Here is a 23,342-nt window from a genome sequence, read left to right on the forward strand (position 1 = left end):
AAAGCTCTAAACCCCACAGGAAGTCAGCCATTTTGAATTTTCTCTGTAATTTGAGTGCAAATTGCCTTCGTATTTTAACAAACTCCTCCTATAAATTTAATCAGATAATCATCATATTTGGTGAGTGTCATCTTAAGGGCTTTGCAATGCTAAATTGCGGAGATCTTGACATTTCAATGGAGGGTGTGTATGTGGCGGCTTGCCAAATTTCTGTGTTTCTCAATGAAACAGGAAGTTGTTCTAACTCAGGTTTAAAATGTCCAATCTGACCCACGCTTCACAAGTTTGATAATTGTCCTGTCCTGAACACATCAACATGGCAATATTCAGTAAAAGTTATAGCGCCACCTGCTGGAAGCAGGAAATGACATGTTTTACACTGTGATTTACTGCTCATTGAAATGTATTCAGATCATCATCATATTTGGTCAGTCTGAACTTAGGGACTTCACAATGATAAATTGTGAAGATCTTGACATTTCGTTAAAGGCGCGTGTCCGTTGTGGCCTGTCAAAGTTTGATTTTTCGCCATGAGAAAGCTGTTGTAACTCAGACATGCAATGTCCGACCTCATCAGACATCATACGTTTGACAAGGGTCCTGGCCTCAACACATCAATGTTACAACAATCAATTACAATCATAGCGCCACCTGCTGCATAAAGGAGTAGTGGCACTTCAAAGTTCCTTTGAATATCCACCTATATTTATCCACGGAAATTTCAATCCCCCTGTTTTATTGCTTTACTAAGGCCATAGAGTGGCGGTGCACATGAGTGCGAGGGCCCTTCCATCACTGCTTGCAGTTTTAATTTTGTATGTATTTTTGAAATCTGCATATGATAAACAATGTGTATCTTAAGATACACAATATGTGACAAAGCAATCAATGCAAGCATTTTGGGGACTCATTTATAAAGCGTTCCAACGCAAAAGTTGTGATATAAAAAAAATAAACAATGGGTGAATGGGCTTGCAGGGTGGGATCTGAGGATGATTCATGTATGCACACTTGCAGGTGATCTGTGATCTATAAAGGGAAAATTGCTTTGTTTTATAAGTCTTAATATGTTTTGGCGTATGCCATTTTTGGCTTTTGTGCATACGTAGTTTTGGTAAGGATCCTATGCACAGTTTTATAAATGAAACCCCTGAAGATGGCAAATCAAAGTGAATAGGTATGTGTAGGTATGTTACCTAGGGCTGACCTGTAACTTAATTAATAAAAATATATCTCCAACTAGCAAAACATGCAATCTAACTTTTTTAAAATGACACTTAAATTTACACCATAAGGAGTCATGATTTATCAAATATTTCAATTTATTTAAACAGTATAGAATTTGTTTCAGTACTATTACAGATGAATATTACCTACAGGTGTTATAAAAGCTGACCTAATCTGTTCATCTTGCAGGTTTAATCTTATGGCCCGAAATAATATGAATTGAAATGAATAGTTAAAACTCATATTTTATATATGACATGGACAAGACAAGGATTATCTAAAGCCAGGATTAGGCCTTAGTTCAATTAAGATGTTTCAGTATCTTTTATAAACATGCCTTAGAAAAAGGACGTTGCTGGTGTGCATCATGAGACAAATCAATGGCATTGGTATATTTTAAAATGTGTTATTTTTTTGTTAAGCCTTGTCTGTGAAAACAGGGATAGTGTGTCAGGATATTTGACCTCATCAATACCTAAATCAGAAAAGTCTTGAAGCATTCGCTCACTTTAAAGAAATAACTCACTGTTTAAGATAGTGCTTGGGTTTCAAATGAAACCAATTACAAATCCATCTCAAAATCAAGTTTGTCGTCTTGTGAATTATTTTTAGGAGGTAGTTATTTAGGTCATCCCTCTTTGAGCACCAAAAAGGTAGCACTTACTTCAAAATAAAACTTTATTTCTTCCAAACTAAAAAAAAAAGAAACATTGATCTTAAAAATATTCATGTACCTTTTTAGAGAAAAAAACGCATCTTTCAAAAACATTCAGTGCACCTCAGTAGAAAAACAATTCTGTCATATCAACAATCAAGTTATAGTACAGGCCATTCAACATTTCAATCCCTGAGGAAATCAACCCAAAAACTAAAAAAGGCATTGGTTTTTGTAGCTATCAACTTGAATTATTTGTCTGGCTTATATGCTACATTTAAACCTTGACACCTAAATCTAAAGTTTATGATAAAGAGATCTGTTTTCATTAATTTTCTAAGAGCAAACAATAGAAAATATTGCACTTTAGTTGAATTGATCAGGTCAGTCTTCTGAAAACTGGGTAGTTAAGATCAAATTCATAGATAGCCTATATGAGTATTTGTTGCTCGTAATTATGTTGTTGACTGTGAAACAGTAGACTGTGGTCTGCACCAGAAATCATCAATACCTTACTCAAAACCAAACTCATCTGAAATAAGTGACAGGAATAGTTTGTAAAAATAAAAAGAGTAGAAAGACTATATACTGTATGGATGAAATCAACCAAAGATTGAAAATGACTTGATTATTCACAAAGATCTATGAAATCGAGATTATTCTACTATGTAACAAAACTAAGATATCTGCTAAAGTTTTTTTAAGTAAGATTGGTGTAATTTTCGCTTGCAGTTTGATTAAAAAGGCAGTGGATCAATCCAACAGAGCTTGCAGAAGAACAGGGTAGTTGGGTGTTCCCCATCCTGTTACTGGATCCCATGAAGTGGAGGCACAGAAACCCTTTCCTTCAACTTTATCATCCAGACAACTTAGGTGACATCCCTCAGTTACCTAAGGACAGATGTCAAAAACAGGATAGTGAGCTATTTGTTAGGATTTTTGTTAAAGGAAAACACCAGTTTTTTAATATTTAAAAAAATATTCTATGTTCTTACCTCAACTTGAATGAATTAATACATATAAATCTTTCTTTAATGTATTCACTTCTAATCTTTGTACAGCGCTTCTCGAATGTGTTAGCATTTTGCCTAGCCCCATTCATTCCTTAGGATCTAAACAGGGATGAATTTAGAAGCCACCAAACACTTCAATGTTTTCCCTATTTAAAGACTGTTACATGAGTAGTTACATGAGTAAGTATAGTGGCACAAAATAAAACTTTTGTTTGGGGCCAAAGGAATGAATGGGGCTAGGCTAAATGCTAACACTGTAAGCGCTGTACAAAAATGAAAAGTGCACGCATTAAAAAAAGTTAGGTAAATTAATTCATCTAAGTTGAGGTAAGAACATAGTAAAATATTGAAAAACTGGTGTTTTCCTTTACCTACTACTACTGCTACCACTAGGGCAGTTAAACTAAACGGTTGCACCAACATGGACCACAAAACCAGTTATAAGTAGCACGGGTATATTTGAAACAAAAGCCAAAAATACATTGTATGGGTCAATTTTTATGCCAAACAATTAATAGGATTTTAATTAAAGATCATGAAGATATTTTTGTAAAAAAAATATTTATCATTAGTAATATGTGTTTCCAAGGACTTCATTGGACAAATTTAAAGGCAATTTTCTCAATATTTTCATTTTTTGCACCCTCAGATTGCAGGAAAATGTTTATTCACACTTACATCATAAAGGCCTTTGCCTTGCAATTTGTAAAGGCGAGGGTTGAGGAATCCTAAAGAGGGCAGACCCTTTAGGAAGCGTTGGTCATTTATGAGAGAAAGAATTCCCCCTACCACCGGAGTTGAAGCCTTGAAAAACAAATCAAGATTATTTTATTATTGGTCAATCTTATAAAACAAAATCAAATAATTTCATTAAATATTACGAGTGCAATAAGCAAAATATTGTTATCTGCATATTTATTTACAGAAGTTCCAGAAACCCATGGGACGGGCACGCGATTGGTCACAACCCAGTAATTGTCAGAGAGTGCTGCTAGGTCTGGATAAGCTCGTCCGCTGGTGTTAAAATACGATTGTGGTGGAAGAGGCTGAGCACTTTTCAGATACTTCCCAACCGCATCAGCCTACAATGAAACAAATTCAAACAATAGCCTTATTTGTAACAGCCTTCCCAACAGAGATCATGTAAAAAAAATTGCAGCCGAAAATCTGAAAATGTGTGTTTATCAAACAAAGGCGGTTTGCTCTCACAACAAATTAATCACAGCTAGGTATGAAAAGACTTTACGTCTGAACACATTCTATAGCCCCGGGTGTAATTTGTTTTTTAATGCATGCGAACGTACGTGCACGGTCAGATGCACAGCCTGGCAAAGTATAGTTTATTTGACTCATATGTGTACACAGATGTTCGATGCATGCACATTGCAAAAAAATACGTTACATAATACATTCTCCTGTAGGTGCATGCGCGACCTACGTGTACAATGTACGCGGGTTTGAAAAATTTGACGGTGCGCTTACAATACATGCGCACTCTTCTGACAACGAAAGTTGCGTCACGCACACTGTACGCAGACCCTCGTGTATGCATAAAAATGGGACTAGACTTTGGCCTTAAAGGGACACTCCACTTTTTTTTTAAATATGCTCATTTTTCAGCTTCCCTAGAGTTAAACACTTGATTTTTACAGTTTTGGAATCCATTCAGCTGATCTCCGGGTCTGGCGGTACCACTGTTAGCATAGCATAATCCATTGAATCTGATTAGACCATTAGCATCGCGCTCAAAAATAACCAAAGAGTTTTGATATTTTTCCTATTTAAAACTTGACTCTTCTGTAGTTACATTGTGTACTAAGACCGACGGAAAATTAAAAGTTGTGATTTTCTAGGCAGATATGGCTAGGAACTATACTCTCATTCTGGCGTAATAATCAAGGACTTTGCTGCTGTAACATGGCTGCAGGAGGCGCAATGATATTATGCAGCAGCCGAAAATAGTCCCCTTAGTATCTTTCAATAGCACAGGACTATTTTTGGGCCAGGGCTCCAGACTGCCACCAAATGGGGGCATTTTGCCACCAAAATTTGAGAGTGTGCCACTGAATTTTACATCCAGTTGCACATGTGCGACCAGTAAATTTAACCTTTTTTTGTGATGTGACTCTGAATTGGAAAACAGCACATTGTACTTTCTGGATTCATCATTAAAGTATTTATTAGTAATACAGTGGAAATTAGTAGAAATCTGAATATTTGGATAGCATGTTGATTTACAGTGTGTGCCCCTAAATTTTCTGGTTGCGCCCATAAAATTTTCAGTTAGGGGCCACTGTGCTCCTAGTAAAAAAAGTTAGTCTGGAGCCCTGTGGGCACTACGTAATATCGTTGCGCCTGCTGCGCCATGTTACGGCAGCAAAGTCCTTGATTATTACACCAGAATGAGAGTATAGTTCTTTGCCATATCTGCCTAGAAAATCGCAACTTTAATTTTCTGACAGTCTTAGTACACGATGTAACTACAGAAGAGTCAAGTTTTAAATTGGAAAAATATCGAAACTCTGGTTATTTTTGAGCGCGATGCTAATGGTCTAATCAGATTCAATGGACCATGCTAAGCTATTCCAAAAGTGGTACCGCCAGACCCGGAGATCAGCCGAATGGACTCCAAAACAGCAAAACTCCAACGTTCAACTATAGGGAACTGGAAAATGACCATATTTTCAAAAAAAGTCCCTTTAAGACTACAGACTTACCTGATAATCTGCCATCGCAAACACGTTACTAAAGCCACCGCCACTGATGTAATCTGTGACCTCATAGGTGACTTTAAACGGATTCTTGAAAGATGTCCCACCCACGGTGGTCACATAGGGACTTAAGTAAAGAGAAAAAAAGACTAGATTAATTTAATACATTACAAACAATATTTGATAATCCAAGTAACTGATATTGTATGCACACTAATACAAATTAGTTGTACAACATCTACCTGGATGCAGGAAAACTAGGCCTAAAGGTATTTCTTTCTTTTGTTAGATGCCAACAACCAGCTCCACTGTCCCCTGCAATGCACAAAGAGATCAATGTGAGCATACAGTTGTCCCTGAGATCATGCATGTGCAGACAATGTTTTATATTAAATATTAAGTCTACATACAAAGGTGCTTTTCATACCAGAAGCAAAGAGCATGGAGATCCCTCTGAGGCCTGCCTTCATGAACTCAACATTTATGCGGTCCATATAGGCAACAGAAAGACTGTCTTCATCATCCCCATAGCTGATGGTGTGGACCCAAGGTACGGCGGACATGTTGCTGAGGAGCACCATCCACTGAAGAAAAGGCTCCTGGGTCTCATGACGTCCTAAGACGGAGAGCACAGTTATGATTGTTACTTGTACAGATCCACATTGACCAAATCTATTATTCAGAACGGATGTCTCTGAATGATTCAGTCTTGAGCTTAAAGGATTAGTCCATTTTCTTAAAAGAAAAATCCAGATAATTTACTCACCACCATGTCATCCAAAATGTTGATGTCTTTCTTTGTTCAGTCGAGAAGAAATTATGTTTTTTGAGGAAAACATTGCAGGATTTTTCTAATTTTAATGGACTTTAATAGAGCCCAACATTTAATACAACTCAACACTTAAGTTTTTTTCAACAGAGTTTCAAAGGACTATACACGATGCCAAACGAGGCATAAGGGTCTTATCTAGCGAAACGATTGTCATTTTTGACAAGAAAAATAAAAAATATGTACTTTTAAACCACAACTTTTCTTCTAGGTCCAGTCCAGCGCGACCTAACTTAAATGTGTAGTGACGTAGGGAGGTCACGTGTTACATATATAAAACGCACATTTGCGGACCATCGTAAACAATAAACTGCCACAAAGACATTAATTAGTATCAGTTGACATACAACAACGTAGGAACGGTCCTCTTTCTCAACAAATGTAAACAATGGGGCGGAGTGTCGCGTTCGTCCTCTGTGACCTCTTGACGTGATGACGTATTGCGTCGGGTCACGCTAGCGCATCACGACCGGATCTAGACGAGAAGTTGTGCTTTAAAAGTGTATATTTGTCATTTTTATTGTCAAAAATGACAATCGTTTTGCTAGATAAGACCCTTATGCCTCGTTTGGGATTGTTTATAGTCCTTTGAAACTCTGTTGAAAAAAACTGTTAAGTGTTGAGTTGTATTAAATGTTGGTGTCTATTAAAGTCCATTAAAATTAGAAAAATCCTGCAATGTTTTCCTCAAAAAACATAATTTCTTCTCGACTGAACAAAGAAAGACATCACCATTTTGGATGACATGGTGGTGAGTAAATTATCTGGATTTTTCTTTTAAGAAAATGGACTAATCCTTTAACCTAAATGTGACCCAGCTCAAGTATAAGAAGAAATACCTGGATTGGTGAAGACCCATGTAGAAATGTTGGCTCCACTGCTCATGATGTACTCCACATCCAAACTAGCCTCAATGCCGGCCTTACCGCCGCCCTGAGTACCCACGACCCGCTCGACTTCTGACACGTGCGGAAATCCTCCAGCAAACAGACTCATAAACTCAGACAAGTCTGCAGGGTGATAGTACTGCTCCAAAAACTAACCAATATGAAGTTTGAAGTTAGTGGAGACATTTAGCACAACCATACTGTACATTCCAGAACTTTCTGACATCTCAAACAATTCATTCATACTTGTGCTACTGCTTGACTGTTGTTTGAAGCAGTGCCCACATCTTTTGATGTAAGGTTATAGCGGCTTCTAATAACTGAAGGTGTGACACCCAAGTGATACCATGCTGATGGTTTTTCTTCTAAGCTTTTACTGAAATCCCTTCCTCGTGGTGGAAAACGATGAACTCCACCCACTAAAAATACAGGAAAATGACAGGCTTTAATGCTAAGGTTGTGTTAAATAGCATAAAAAATTACATGAATGAATGGCATGAGGACAACGATGCTTACCGAAGTCTAGATGCTGATGCACATCTTCATGAACGGAGTATAGGGAGGTTGATCTCAACAGTGTGCGAGCACCTCTCTTGTAGCGGTGAAATTTGGCACCTGGGAGTAACGCTTCAGCCACCCTGAGATAAACAGATAGAAAAAGAGACAAAATTATATATGACATAATACTTTAAGGGGCGGTTTCCCAGACAGGGATTAGACAAGTGGCAGCCGGTGACTTCTTTTTTGAGGGCGCTCGATGCTAAGTTCGCCACAACATGTATGTTGCCCGTCATGTGTGTGGTTCCTTTTTCAAAATATGTGTTCTGCACATCAAGAGATCCTGTGTGCATCACGTGTCTTGTCAAAATAAGTGCCTGCTGCAGACGCGTCTAAAGGGTTTATGCGTTTGCCAGATACTCGCATAATCTCATGCGTAATCAGAGTTTACTGTTAAGGAAGTGTCTCGTGTGCATTTTGTGAACGTGAGCGTCTCTTTTATCATAAACGGTTTTAACGCGTGTGCAGCAGGCACTTATTTTGACAAAACACATGATGGACATGGTTCACATGATGCAACAAACACATTTTTTGAAAACGCAAGCAACACACGACACTCCGAACACTTATTTTGAATTAGCGCCCCTCGGATGAGCAGTCACGAGCCGCCACTGGATTAGACTACTGGATTAAATATGTCACACTGTGAAAGTGGATTCTGGATATTTTATTACAAAAATCGTACATATTATAGCTTTAATGTGAATCAAGTGAAATTGTGCTTACTGGACAGTCATTGCACATTGAAGAAAGTCCCGAGTTACAACCGTGTGACAGTTTTCGACCCCATAACTCCGAAGCCAATTCTGCACGACTTTCTCGGTCAGTTGCGAAGGCCGTAAAAGTGCAGCCACTTCTTTTAAGCTCAAAAACTTCCCTAAAACATGAAAGCGAACGTCAGCAGTTCTGTAACATTTGGATCATTAAATGAGAAGCGAAATGAGAAGAATGACATTCCCATATTGTTTTGAATCTGGGTCTGACACTAGTTTCAGTAACCCCTTCAAATGGCCAACATTTTGCTGCTTCAGTGCAAATGTGAGCTCCACCTCTTCCAAAGGTTTGACCCGTTCAACAAGGATCCAGTCCTTGGGAACGGAAAAAAGGAATCAGATATGTTTTACAGCAAATTTCAGGTGTAAAACCACATGGGAAAAACTGCTGAAAGCATAGTTTTTAAATCGTGTCAGGTGCCTTACGAAACATCTTGATCTGACTCCAGCAGCTTCCCACTGACCAGCCAAATGAAGCTCAGGACAAAAACAAGCCTGTAAGGTGAATTAAAAACACACTGTCACTTTAAGATATACTGGCCTTGCAGGTTTGATGACATTTAAGTTAGTCTATTTAAAAAAAGGAAAGACTTTAACTGTATTTTTTGCTGTTTTAAAACTCCAGCATAATCAATCGTACACAAACAAGTCTGAAGTCAAGGAGGATCTTAACAATGTACAGCATTTTCACAGCCGTATTCCGACCATGACCTCGTGAGATGAACCGTACACGCAGACAGATACGGAGTTTTTGCAAAACGACTATTATTTATATGATCTATAACTACAGAAATATAAAACCAGGTAAAGCAAATTACTTACCGCATAGTGTTCGCGCGTAACTTAATATGTGAAGAAAACAAACAGCAATGGAATCGATCTGAATGCATCAGTCATGTGACGGTCACGTGAGTATCAGCTGATGTTTTATTGCGCACGAGGAGGAAGTTTCTTCTGTAGGACGAGAGCGCAAGTGAAAAACATTTGTTTGTAAACTCGATCATTCAAAAAATGTTATTTACATCCGAGAATGCAAATATATAACAAAGGATATGGAAGATTAACGGAGCATTGAATATGAATATAAAAATCAAAACAGACAATAATTTACGGTTTACAAAAAACAGATAACCTATAATATTGCAAAATGGCTAATTGAATAATAATTACAATTTTTTTTTGTAAAAGTTTATTAAGATATGTTTAGAGCTTTTTCATTTCTGGACGTCAATCCGATCCTTTACGGGGTTTTTTTGTGGTAAAAGTGTAGTAACCATGTTTTTTTTTTTTTTGGTGTATTGATTTTACTTCAGTAACCATGTTTTTTTTAACTGTAGTAAATTTTGTAGGTACATTTTCGTAAAGGTCTTTACACACCGGGACGTTCCTCGGGCGCGTCCATCGTCGACGCCCAACGTCTCGTGACTCAAGAACGAGCGCCAATGTGAGTGCGCACACCCACGCGAAAAGCGCGACGCGCAAAAGCGTCATTTTCAGAAAAACGCCTCGGACGCGTTTTTTTGGTTTGACGCGGCGCGTTAAAAGTTGGCCGACCAATGAGATTGGCGCTTTTGTTCACGTGCCTGGCGCTGCTGAAGTTCCAGTAAAACACGACTTGGTGGCGCTCAAGCACAAAATGGTCTTGCGGAGCACGTGGAACAGGTAAACACACAAAGAAGATGCATCGAGGCTGTGGAGGTTTATGAAGGTGTCGGAGTTCCTCACATCATCGACTGAATTTCGAAGGTAACATATATACATTAGAACATTACAATACATAGCTGTGTGGGCCATATGATTAGATTAAACTTTTTTGTCATTACACAAGCACAAGACAACGAAATGCAGTTAAGGTCTAACCAGAAGTGCAAAAGCAGTATAAAAAGTGCAGGGTATCAATAATAATTGCATAGGTGCAGGATTATGTAATACGATATAAACACTTAGGCTACTATGTATGGGTGGTACTATGAACATAAGAAATGTACAAATGGATATGTACATAATAAACTAAACAGAACAGTAGTGAAATTAATATTTAAGTAGTGCATGAATGAATTTGTATTGTAGTCAGTTAAGAGTGCAATGGCTTAAGTTATTGTGAATAGTTATTCTAATATTCAGTACACAGGGGTGCAAACGATGCAATTCAAGTAGTCCAGCAGTGCAAATGAAAAGGGAGTATGAAATAGACAGTCCAGTAGTGTATTGAACAGACCAGTAGTGCAAATCTACATTATAACTGTGCAAGTAATAAAAAAGTATTATTGGTGCATTACATTACGATATGTAATGCACTGACATTGAACACTTCATACCATGGCATGTTCCCTGTACACCGTGATATCACATGTTTTGTTGTTTGCACCATAGCCTAGTATTTCATTGTGTGTAACTGGAACCTGTTGTACACAAACGTGGACAATTACACTGCTTCATGTTCAAAGAAAAATATTTGGTTATTATATTCATTGCTTCTTCCTAACCCCAAATAGCTTGGAGAAATCTAAAATGCAAGCCAAACCAAAGGTGGCGTTTTAGGAGGTTAATTTGTGTTCTGTGTTTAGGTAACATCTGCTGCATTTGTTCAGCCAGATAAAATACCATGAATCTAAATTACATTTGTAATCAAATATTGACCTCATGGATATCGTGGCATGGCCCTCAGTGTGAAAGATTGTTTCTGATGAAAACTAAATTTATCTTTACAGTGTTCACAGCAATATTTCTGCTAAAATGATGTGAGGAAAAGTGAGGAGGCCCCAGCAAGCACGTCTTCAGGATCATCCAGCACCAGCCGTGACAAGGTCCAATCTTAACAAAAGAAAACAGTCCGAGACGAACCTCTGGAGATGTACCTCTTATCAAAAGATGCTACAGGGAAAAAATTAAAAGCGAAGCACAGAAGAGAGAAAGAAGAGCACAGAAGGAGCGCTCTGCCAGTTTTGAGTCACACCTATAGATGTTTATTATATACCATTTTATTTAGTTATTTTTTTAATGTTTATACATTCAAGAAATACAGTTGAACATGTACATTTCATAGATATGTTTATTTGCACTACAGTTCACTTAGACTTCTATCATTGTGACTTGTTTGCTCTACAGCTCTGCCAGTTCTTGTTCACACAAATTAATGTTTATTATATACCATTTTACTTATGTATTTTAAGTGTTTATACATTTAAGAAATACATTTGAAAATGTCTAATTTCTAAATGTTGATTTGCACTACCGTTCAGTTGCACTACAGTCATTGTGACTTTTCTGGAGTGGACCAACATTTCTGAATCCTGTTTTATTTAATTTAAACTGTCATGTCTCTGATTGTTAATGCAAACTGCAGTTCATTCACAAAAATAAATGTTTGATTAAAAAAACTAATTGTAAATAACGTGACATTTTGGCACTATGCATATATTTGTACATCAGTATTGTTGACCTTTTATTGTAATAACTACATACCTAATTATTGCATCATTATATCTATAGGCAACACTTACCAATTTGCAGGAGTATTAAAATCTTTGGGCACAACAAAAATGGTGGTTCCTTGTTCTACCCACCCAACCTCTATAAAACGAGTATATTGGTTAAAATGAGAACTTAAATCTTTAGCCAAATCACAAAATACAATACATTTGGCAGGAAATTTGAGAAAATTGTTAACAAAGAAAATGCTTGTAAAAGATTTGTTAAAAGTACACACATCGGATCACCCATTACCTTATATTTTGTGAAAGAGTTTTAATTTTGATATAACGTGTTCTATCAAAAGTAGTTAATTTTATCTGGAGATGCTGATATATTAACTAATGATAAAAGAATCGAATCAAATAGATTTCATTTAAAAATGTATTCAAGTTCACGGAGATATTGTTTGTACAAAGATTATATATTCAAGAGCCATGTTTGTTTGTTTGCCCGTTAACCAAAAATCGTATATTTATGAATGGTGACTACACGCGAGTGGCTCTCTTCTTCTGTGTGACAAGTGAGTGTCAGAACAGACGCATAACGTCTCGCAGCGCCGCCCCGTGTACCGGCATATATCTGGTTTGTATTAGGCGCCATCTAGTGTCCAGGGAGTGAAATTGCACCTCATTCGGCTCAGCGCCAGTAAAAATCGTTTGGGTGTGAAAGCAGAAAAACGTGACGTTAAACGTCGACGATAAACGCGCACGAAAAACGTCCCGGTGTGTAAAGACCTTCAGGGTGGTTTATGACGTCATCCTGACGTTACATCGTCAGCAGTCGCGCCCCCAAAAATGTCATTGGCCCCCCAGTGCCCCGAAACAAAATTATATTTTTAATTTTTATGAGATTAGATTTTTATATTTGAATAATAGTAGTAATATTTATTCATTTAAATGTACATTACAAAGCATTTTAAAAAAATTGTCAAATGTGTTAAATAGAATACTATCGTCAACGTTGGGTTTAGTAGTTTAAAACAGTATTTAAAAACATTTTTATTTTCTCTCAACAAGAAAGCAATCAAAACAAGCAAAATTTGCACGAATTACAATATTACAATTTTTTTAATTTGTGATTTCTCTTAAATTTTACAATGTCCTCACCTTCTTTTAAATTTATACTTTTTCTTTTGTCTGATATGAGCCATTATAATTCTTTTTTGTTGTTGTTGTTATTTTTGTTCTTTTCCTTTCCTTATAATGTTATTCCTAACTAATTGTTGATGTGTTGATTGTAATGTTTCAATTTTGTTCAATAATAATAATAAAAAAAACTTTGAGTTTAGCTAACATTACAGATTGAGACTGACGTTGGTTTTTAATGCACTGTAACAATGTTTTAATTTTTTTGTCACAACATAGTTCCCGTAGTCACATCTGTGTTAATGCATAGTTTTCATAAGATTACCACTCTTAAAACAAAAAATATATATTTTTTATAAAAATGAGTAAGTAAAATAAAAACATTGCAATTTGCAGGGGGTTTGATTTAAAGTATAGGAATGCATTGTTGTTGTTTAGTATAACATCTACCAAAATTATATATAGAATACGTATACATGTAAATAACAATAAGCAAGATGGAATACTACTTCGGCGTAGTGAAAGAAGATTTTAGTATTTGCACCAAATAAAATCACATGATTTTATTGCTTTGTACGCATAGACATTACTCATTGTCATTATGTAGGGTGCGCGTCATCTCAACACTAGAGGGCAGTGCGGTAGCGATAAATGAGGGACGTTGCGCAAATGATGCTGCATGAAATGCAACAATTTCAGAAATGTTTACCTTAATGAGCTCCAAGACTTCAGTGGGATATTCATAAGATTATTCTTCTTACTTGGAAACAAATAATTCGTCATAATGTCTTAATGAAAGGCAGTAAGAATTTATAAACCTCACCAAATCAGAATAAAAATCATTTAATTTGAATATCTATTATTGATTATTATAAGCATATATATTTTATTATAGATTTAAATATTTACAGTATAAAATTTACATAGCTGCACTAGATAAAAAAATCCCCCTTATTCAAACTTAAGTTGCTGCTTTAAAAAAGAAAATACAATACGTGCTAAATTGTTATAATTGATATAAAAAACTTAAATTGGTTAAAATATATTTATGAGGTAAAATGATTTAAAAAAAAACATTTTTGTCATGACTTACTAATCACATAATTTTTACAGTGTGTGCTGTCGAACAGTCCTAACAAATGTTAAAACTTGAGGGTGTATCTTGTTGCCGTTGGGGGCGCAGTTTGCACGCTCATTCCCACGAGCCAGTGTTACTCACATTCAAGATATTAACACTATCTAAAGAGCAAAGGGGAGTTTCCAAAGTCATCAAATCCATCCAACTTTGCCACTTTCGGCCAGAGACCACTGAAAATGACTCCCAAGAAGACTGCCGCTCCCTTCCTATGGTTTTCCTTTTGCTTTGGAAATATCCTGGAGGCAGTGGTGCTTGGATCGGTGCAGTACCCCTCCGGCGCGCCTGATAACGGACTCCGCTCACATCTGGATGCGCGCGGTCCAGGGGAAAGCAGCGCAATCTCCCGGAACGACTCAACATCTGTTCATGTCCCATCTTACATGATCTCTCTGTACAGGACTCTATCTGAACTGGACAGACGAGGAAATAACAGCAGCCTAACGCGCACCAGAAGATATGCCAATACGGTCACCAGCTTCGTGGACCTGGGGCAAGGTGGGTGATATTGATCTGGCAATGAGAGAGAGAGAGTTAGGTTGTATATGATGGATGTCTAATGGGCGTCGGTATGGATTTTCATAGCTTCTTGATCACTTATAATTTTGATTCTGGCACCTAAACAAATAAATTGAAATAAATGGCACAGTTCACATGCTGCACATCACGTTATATCATGTGTTAGCTCTTTTGACAGCTCACACTTGATTGATCTTAAGATCTTGGAATATATTTAATTATAAAACGAAATTTACTAATATTAACAATTATTATGTAAGTCTGTTTAATGTGACTACACATGCATCCCAAATTATCATAATTTTGTAATAATAATGTTTCGTGCATAACTGAGGGCATTTGCAAAAATGCGTAATTTTGTGTGTACACGAATTAAATTGAAAATGCGCAGTAAATGCGCATTGATTACACGTGATTCTTATTTATTCTTATGAACAGGTAAACACTGCATATTTTATTAGCATGCATAAAAATAAATTTTAGTGTTTGTTTGGAAATTATTAATATTTTATTCGATTTTCAATACGCGCAAAATTCCGCACGAGAAATATGAAGTCAAATGTCTCATATTCCGAACATCTGTGACAAATAAACTTCAGCAGCACCTTGAGCTAAAGTCTGTAAAACAGAGCATGCGCTCCCCTGACCAGGTGTTGCTGATAAAGATAGAGAAACATTTTAATGTAAAACTCATGCTTAAAGATTGTCACGTAATATACAGAATTTGCAAAATGCACTCTGTCAGTTCACCGCCCAACCCCAAAAAAAACCCAGACAAACCCCGGGTATATGCGTTAAATAAATACCTTTTGGAGCATAACATATAGACTGGTGAACTTACAAGAGTCGCTGTGACATTCATACACTGACAGGGCTTCCGCGTGCACAGCCTTGGAAATATAAAAAGTGATCAGATGGCACATGCACTAAGGGTTATGATGATTTGAATGGATTCTTAGCCTTAAAACTGGAGATGTTACTTAAAGTGAAGTCTTGAAATTTTATTAAATAAAAATATCTTTCGAATGTTTTTTACCTTCATGCACCACATGGCAGGTAAATCCAGCATGTGCCCAAACTGTTTGCAATTACCATTATTCTTAAGATCTTTCTCAGACTATACAGTCAATGTGATATGTCCCGATCTGGCCTTGGGATTTTGTACAGCCAGCTCATATTGAAAGAATCCTCTTCATGTTTAACCCATGAAACTGTGGTCTCTGTATCGAGTTGCGTGGTACTCCGGGTTGGATGTCTGCACGGAAGCTTGTTTGGCACTCTTCAGTGCAAATTTTTGTCTTTCTTAGCAAAGGCATGGACAGGACGGCGGCTATTAGCTGTGTGCTTTAAACCAATTTCTTTAGACAAAAGAAAGGAGACGGAAACATGTTGCATTTAAACCTCAAATGTTATCTGAGATTTTGATCCCTGGAGCGATTATGAGGCCAAATCAAGTGCAAGGTGGCCGCAGAATGCTGAGGTTCACAATCCCTTGAAATGTTACCTAATATAATTACCCACCTTTACAGTTTACTACTTCAATTCTTGTGGACATGAAGCTTAGCATGGGGTGGGTCTCGAAGTGCCGAACATTCCCAACGTCCTGCCAAACCTACTTCTCATTTCTCATCAGTGTAATTAGCAGATGCTGCCAAGGGCCGAGGCAATCCATCGGCTCAGCCAAATGCTCTCCACCTGGTCTCCGCGAGAGTGCTACACCTCGCGTTAGGAGAAATCATTCAGGGCCCTAAATGTAAATTGTCATTGAGTAGATGTACTGACAATTAATATATGGCTTTTTTTAACTTCTTTGGTTAGACCAAAGATGTAACCAAATATTCAGGACTGGGGGAGATCAAGGATTCAATTTTGAGGATGTGTGTCATTGCCAAGTGTTTGTATGAATCTGTGAGTGCCCTTGTAAGTGGACATGAGACATGTTCTGTTTTCAAATATGTATATTTTTAATATTTATTAAATAGTTTAAATAAGTGTAAATTTGTGACTCTGCTTGTTGATATCTCTAATATTGACTATATTTGAGTAAAATCATGTCAAAGATTGGAATCAATAAGAAACTAGCCTGGATTTCACAGACAGGGTCACATATGCATTTGCTCTTTACATATCAGGTACATATGCATCAGTCTGATCCTTTTTTGTTGCAATTTCCCTTTAGATGATCCATCTCTGAAGTTGCACCAGCAGTACACATTTGATCTGTCTGGTCTGTCACGAGGAGATGAATTGATGGAGGTGGAGCTACGGGTTCTGAGGAGGCGTCCATCTGACGTCTTAAGTTTACTTTCCAATGGTGGGAACATATATCGATTACTCCTCCACACCTGCTCCGGTTTGGGATCTGAGCATCCTCTGCTCCTTACCTCCAGGACCATTGATCTCCTAGATAGCACTTCAGCCACGTGGGATGTGTTTGACGTTGGTGAGATTGTGAAAGCGCACCTCAGGTTGCACAGGAAAACAGAAGGCGGCAGGCATTTGTGCTTTAGCGTAGCCGTTGTTTCTGAAACAAATAACATAGCGGTGCGTCCCTCACTTCTGGGTCTCGGCCACAAGGATCGGCAAACCAACGAAAGGGCCTTGCTGGTGACTTTTTCCCGGGCGCGTAGGAAGGAGAACCTTTTCAGGGAGATCCGTGAGAAGATCAGGGTTATGAAAAGTCATACGTTTCCGGTCCACGGTATAAAGGAGGGTCACCCCAGACATCGAAGGAGGAGAAGGATGACGCTACCGGGACGTTCTGGTGGAGCAGGTCCAAGCGGTAGTGGGGGCGGAAAGGGAAGTGGAAGGAGGAGAACGCGGTGCAGCAGGAAACCTCTTCACGTGAACTTCAAGGAACTGGGTTGGGATGACTGGATTATCGCACCGCTGGATTACGAAGCGTATCACTGCGAGGGCTTGTGCGACTTTCCGCTGCGTTCACATTTGGAGCCGACCAACCACGCCATCATCCAGACGCTTATGAACTCTATGGATCCGGAGTCCACGCCTCCTAGCTGTTGCGTACCTTCCAAACTCAGTCCGATTAGCATCCTGTACATCGACTCTGGAAATAACGTTGTTTACAAACAGTACGAGGACATGGTGGTGGAGAGCTGCGGGTGCAGGTAGCAATGTGAGTAAGGGGTGAACTACCCCTGGACTTTATCCAAGAGCCGCCTCGTATGATGAGGCCAAGCACGGCATTTTGGGCAAGACGGTCTCAGAATGCCTATCTGTGTGTAAAGGTGTGTCAACAAATGTGTGAATGTTCAAATGGCGATAAGACAGACAATAAGGCGAACCGGGGCACGTGTGTGTCCGAATGGCTCTTCACTAGAGCCAAAATTTCCTTACAACACCAAATAAACAACTCCTTAACTAAAATAAAATTATATTCTGTTAATGTAAATTAAGTGTTAAAGGATTCGTACAACACTGCCACAGTTTAGACCTGCAATTTGTCAGCAGTGGCACACAAGTTTAATACATTTACGCATCTGGCAGGCGCTTTTATCCAAAGCAACTTAGCGTGTATTACAAGGTATACATTTTTATCAGCATACTGAATCTCTGGGATCAAACCCATGACCGTCTGTGCTGCTAATGCAACTCTCTACCAATTGAGCTACAGGACACACCTTAATACATAACCACAGTGGTGTTTTGCATAAAAAGTCAGTCTATAATTAAAATGACAAAGCTCTTACCCAGAGAGCACCAGACTGCGGGCCGGATCCGAATTGGATCCGCACCGGAGCTGCCGATTTTGGCACGGATTTGGTGCAGTTCTGGCCCCGAGTCGTCTGCTGTCTGGACATGGATTTGTTAGTGCCTCTGAAGGAAGCAAAAAATCTTGTTGCCTTAATCAAATGTGACTTTGAGTGGAGTTTAGCTCCATTCTTACTTTATAAATACACAATATGGTTTCCCCTTCAGAGTCAAGAGAGACATTTGATGATTTATTGAACGTGACAGAATTTTATATCAAGATAACCCACCAACACCTAATGCTCTCAAGAGTTAAAATCTGGCAGCGCTTTCCAGCGTATAGCATTCGGCGAGCCCAGAAGAATATGAAATAAACCTTAAATGCCAGGTGCATGATTTTTGAAAAACACTCTTGTAGCCAATCAGCAGTAAGGGGCGTGTCTGCTAACCAACATCTGGGTTGCGTATGTGTGGGGCGGGTCTATCAAAAAAAAGGTTCAGATTCTATTGGGGTAGGGGCGTGTTTGTTTAGGTGATTTTAAATTTTAACATTGGCTTTCAGATATCATGCACCCAGCCTTTAAGAGATTGTTTAGTATATCATTATGTAATTTAACTTTAAAGCTATTTTATAGGGAGGGGAAATAGACTTTTTTACTTGTCTTAATGACACCTGATGTTGGCTTAGTATGCTGTATAATACAAGGTATGTGCAATGTGTGCAAGATAAATGAGATCATTGCATTGTGCGACCTCTGACCTTATTCTGCGAGAGACGTTTTAGAGCCAAAATCAAAATGATTGTTGTCATTTGGCTTCACAAAGACCCACTTTCAACGTTCATGTACATTCACAAAGAGAAAAAAATTTTTTTTTTGAACTGAAAATATATTTTTTCAGATGTTAATGTTATTGAAATTATAGATAGCATTAAAAAATTTTATAATATGGATTTAATATGACCTTAAATTTAAAAGCAACACTGTAAAAAAAGATTTGTTGGTTCAACTTTAAAAACTGAGTTACCTGGTTGCCTTTAAAGTTTGAGCTAATTCAACTTAAAGGATCAGTCAGTTTTCTTAAAAAAAAAAAAATCCAGATAGTTTGCTCGCCACCATGTCATCCGGGATGTTGGTGTCTTTCTTTGTTCAGTCGAGAAGAAATTGTGTTTTTTGAGGAAAACGTTCCAGGATTTTTCTCATTTTGATGGACTTTAGTGGACCCCAACACTTAACAGTTTCAACGCAGCTTCAAAACAATCTCAAACAATCTCAAACGAGTCATAAGGGTCCTATCTAGCGAACGATTGTCATTTTTGGAAAGAAAAATAAAAATTTGCACTTTTAAACCACAACTTCTCTTCTTCCTCCGGCTGTGTGACGAGCCAGCGTGATCTCGCGTAATTGCGTAATGACGTCGAAAGGTCACGTGTTACATATATGAAACGCACATTTGTGGACCATTTTAAACAATAAACTGACTTGTAAGCACTGGTGCGTAGTTTCGATACGTCATCCGTGACTTTTTGACGTGATGGCGTATTGCGCGGGGTCGCGCTGGTGCGTCACATGACCGGAGATAGACGAGAAGTTGTGGTTTAGATTGCATATTTTGTGTTTTTCTTGCCAAGAATGACAGTCGTTTTGCTAGATAGGACCCTTATGCCTCGTTTGAGATCTTTTAGAGTCCTTTTAAACTGGAATTTAAAGCTGCGTTGAGGCTGTTAAGTGTTGGGGTCCATTGGAGTCCGTTGGAATGAGGGGAGTCCTGGAATGTTTTCCTCAAAGAACATAATTAATTTTTTTGACTGAACAGGGAGACTTCGACATTTTGGATGACATGGTGGTGAGAAAATTAGATGGGTTTTTTTAAGAAAATAGACTAATCCTTTAAAACATTAGTTAACTCAAAACATTGTGTAAAACTTACGTTTTTAAGTCGAACCAACTATTTTTTTTACAGTATTTGCTATTTCACTTTTACCTCAACTGCATCAGGCTATTAATAAGAAAAGTAACGATGGTGCATGGCACATCTTGGACAAAATAGTTTTTTAACATCTACCCTCAAGAAGGCCACTTCAGTAATACGATTCAATATGTTTCCCCATTTATTGGTCAAATGTGACCTTTTTTTGCTTGGTGCAGTGTCCAAGTGTCAAAGCAGAAAGATTTGTCTGCTTAACATTTTATACGCTTCCTCTATAAAGAAATACAAAGCAGATCTTTAATTCATAACAGCAATTGTTTTTTTTCTATTCAACCAAGTTGAGTCTCACCCTATGAAGATTACGAGTAAGCATATTGTCTATGGTGGCATTATGAAAGTTACATATCTAATACTCAATGCAATAGAGATGAAGTGATGACAAAAAATCAGAAACTTCCTGTGTGGTTTTTTGGTACGAAATTGTCGTGACTGTTGATTTGGTGAATAAGCATGTGGATCATCTGCGGATGCTTTCACCGAAATGAGTTACATGTGAACAATTGGGTCAAAAACAGTTGACGTATCCCTCACGGTGTTTCTCGAATCCCTGTTGAGATTACTCGTATAATATTTGTGTTTCAGTATTTTGCACAAAATATTAAAATAAATTATATGCATAGTTTTTTTTATTGTAACGTATACTGCGCATGCCTCCTAAAGCCGCCATTCCCTTTTGTTTTGAGGCAAAAATGTCTTCTGAACCCTGTGGGTCTGTATTAGACTGTTTGAAAAGATGTAGACAAAGTAAGACAAAGCACAAAGAAATGGGACTGGATCTTCCTCATCTATTATAAACGTTTGAAAACAAATGAATTTGATTTGGCACAGTTTAGGCGATATTTCACTGAAGCTCTCTATCTACTTTCATCGTAAACTTTTCCAACCTTATGCGCTTGCTCTTTAATCGAATTCCTCTCGAGGCAGTTTCTCCAAACAGTTTGATTTATATTATAAGCAGCCTTTTCTTATATTCGTTGTTGATACGATCATTTATTTAACCGCACCTAGCCGTGGGAGATAATAACATTACAGGACGCCATCATAGACTTCATTCAGGGGGACGAAGAGGTCTGAATAGTGCCGTTGACCTTTTAGTTGTTTTGAGGTCTGGAGGTTATCAGCTTAAGCGCTGCTCGAGTTACAACAGTTGTGTCTCACTATTCGAGCCTTAGGGGACATTTAGTGAATTTGCGTGCCAAATAATAAATGCAAAGCCTGCAGGATTGTCATGGTTCAGTAGAGGGGTTTGGCACCCCTTGAATATACATGCTGATCAGTGTTCACTTTTTTACATTCAACAACATCTGTTTTAATTTACTGTATCTAAACTGATAAAACATACAATATATTTTGCTCCAAAAATGAAAACGGATAAGATGGAACAATAAAGCCGTGACTGATTTATATTAGAACAAAGGCTTAAAATGTAAGTGTAAATTATTGTACACATGCCCAAGTGCTCTTCTTAATTTAATGTGCATTTGTGTGTATTTATCGTGCTGCCAAAATAAGGGAACAAACCGAGAATATTGTCTTATTGCGTTATTGTCATCGATGTCTTTTTGTTAATGCACTGTGTATGTGTGTATGTATACTGTCAGATGAGGAAGTGTACATAATTCAATTGTAAATTATATGTAAACAGCAATATATTGCTTTCTTGTTGGAGATATTGTTTATTAGTATATGTAAAAATATATAAAAAGCAAAAATATAAATTTGATTATGAGTATTTAGCATCCTTTATTTATATTTGCGGGTTTTTTTTGTAGAATTTATGGTAACACTTTACAATAAGGTTGTATTTGTTAACATGCATTGTAAAAAATTAGCTGTAATTATGCAGCTGGTTGCTAGTAACTTACTGTAGAAGATAAAGACTGAAAATGTTTCATATTCAACAAACTTTTGCCAGTAAATAACATAAATGTAAAATCTACAGTATGTCACTGTACAAAAATTCAGTAGAAATTACAATGTTATTGCAGCTGGGTTGCCGGTAATTTACCGTGGATTTGGATTCGTGTTATTTGCTGGCAAGAGTTTGTTCAGGGTTAAATACATTTGAAATATTAACCAGTCTTTATCTTTACAGAATAAAACTATACAATAACAGCCTCATACAAAGCATTCTGGGAACCAGAAATCATCATCAACCTTTTTTTTGTTTTTTGCTTCAGATTTTGTTTCCCAGAATGTTTTGATTGATGCTGTTTTTTAGTTTTACTCTGTAAATACAAAGACTTGTAAATGTTTAATGTTCATTTAACTTTGAACAAAATGTTGCCAGTAAATAACATAAATTTAAATCTACGGTAAGTTACCGGCAAACCCAGCTGCAATAACACTGCAATTTCTATGGATTTTTTTTACAGTGTGGCAGCTAGTTGCCAGTAATACCCAGTAATACTGTAATTTCTACAGAAATGTTTTACAGTGTAAGTAAATGCATTAGCAAATATAAACTAACAATGAGCATTATACATTGTAAAAGTGAAAGTTGGATTAATAAATGCACTTAAATTGGTATTTTTTAATATTTCACTTTAAATAAAATTTTGTAGTTGTTACCAAGTGATTTTTTTATACATTTTCACCTTAAATTTTTCACTTAAAGTGAGAAAATGTTCGTTGAAAAAAATATTTTTCAAGTTTAAGTACATCCAACTTTTACTTTTACAGTTTTAAGCATTTATTAATCTTTGTTAATGTTAGTCAATGTCAATACAATTGTTCATGTAAGTTACGTTTGATTTTAAAAATGTATTAGTAAATA

The 23,342-nt window shown here is 37.3% G+C and overlaps 2 protein-coding genes across 2 annotated transcripts; one reads left to right on the top strand and one right to left on the bottom strand.

The window, feature by feature from the left end:
• Positions 1–1,891: 1,891 nt before the first annotated feature.
• Positions 1,892–9,629, bottom strand: tpp1 (tripeptidyl peptidase I). Its single transcript, XM_073869684.1, has 13 exons — positions 9,476–9,629; positions 9,080–9,148; positions 8,834–8,978; positions 8,607–8,752; positions 7,839–7,960; positions 7,569–7,741; positions 7,275–7,473; positions 6,034–6,222; positions 5,849–5,921; positions 5,613–5,733; positions 3,819–3,977; positions 3,574–3,699; positions 1,892–2,773 (listed from the first exon to the last, which is right to left on the bottom strand). The coding sequence occupies exons 1-13, from the start codon at positions 9,541–9,543 to the stop codon at positions 2,636–2,638; spliced, it is 1,728 nt and encodes a 575-aa protein (XP_073725785.1). The 5' UTR covers positions 9,544–9,629; the 3' UTR covers positions 1,892–2,635.
• Positions 9,630–13,749: 4,120 nt separating this feature from the next.
• gdf7 (growth differentiation factor 7) lies at positions 13,750–19,326 on the top strand. Its single transcript, XM_055172336.2, has 2 exons — positions 13,750–14,845; positions 17,046–19,326. Exons 1-2 carry the CDS (start codon positions 14,527–14,529, stop codon positions 17,996–17,998), a joined length of 1,272 nt encoding a protein of 423 aa, XP_055028311.2. The 5' UTR covers positions 13,750–14,526; the 3' UTR covers positions 17,999–19,326.
• Positions 19,327–23,342: the final 4,016 nt, after the last annotated feature.

The sequence above is a fragment of the Misgurnus anguillicaudatus genome, chromosome 7 (assembly GCF_027580225.2).
Source record: "Misgurnus anguillicaudatus chromosome 7, ASM2758022v2, whole genome shotgun sequence".
In the NCBI taxonomy this organism is placed as follows: domain Eukaryota; kingdom Metazoa; phylum Chordata; class Actinopteri; order Cypriniformes; family Cobitidae; genus Misgurnus; species Misgurnus anguillicaudatus.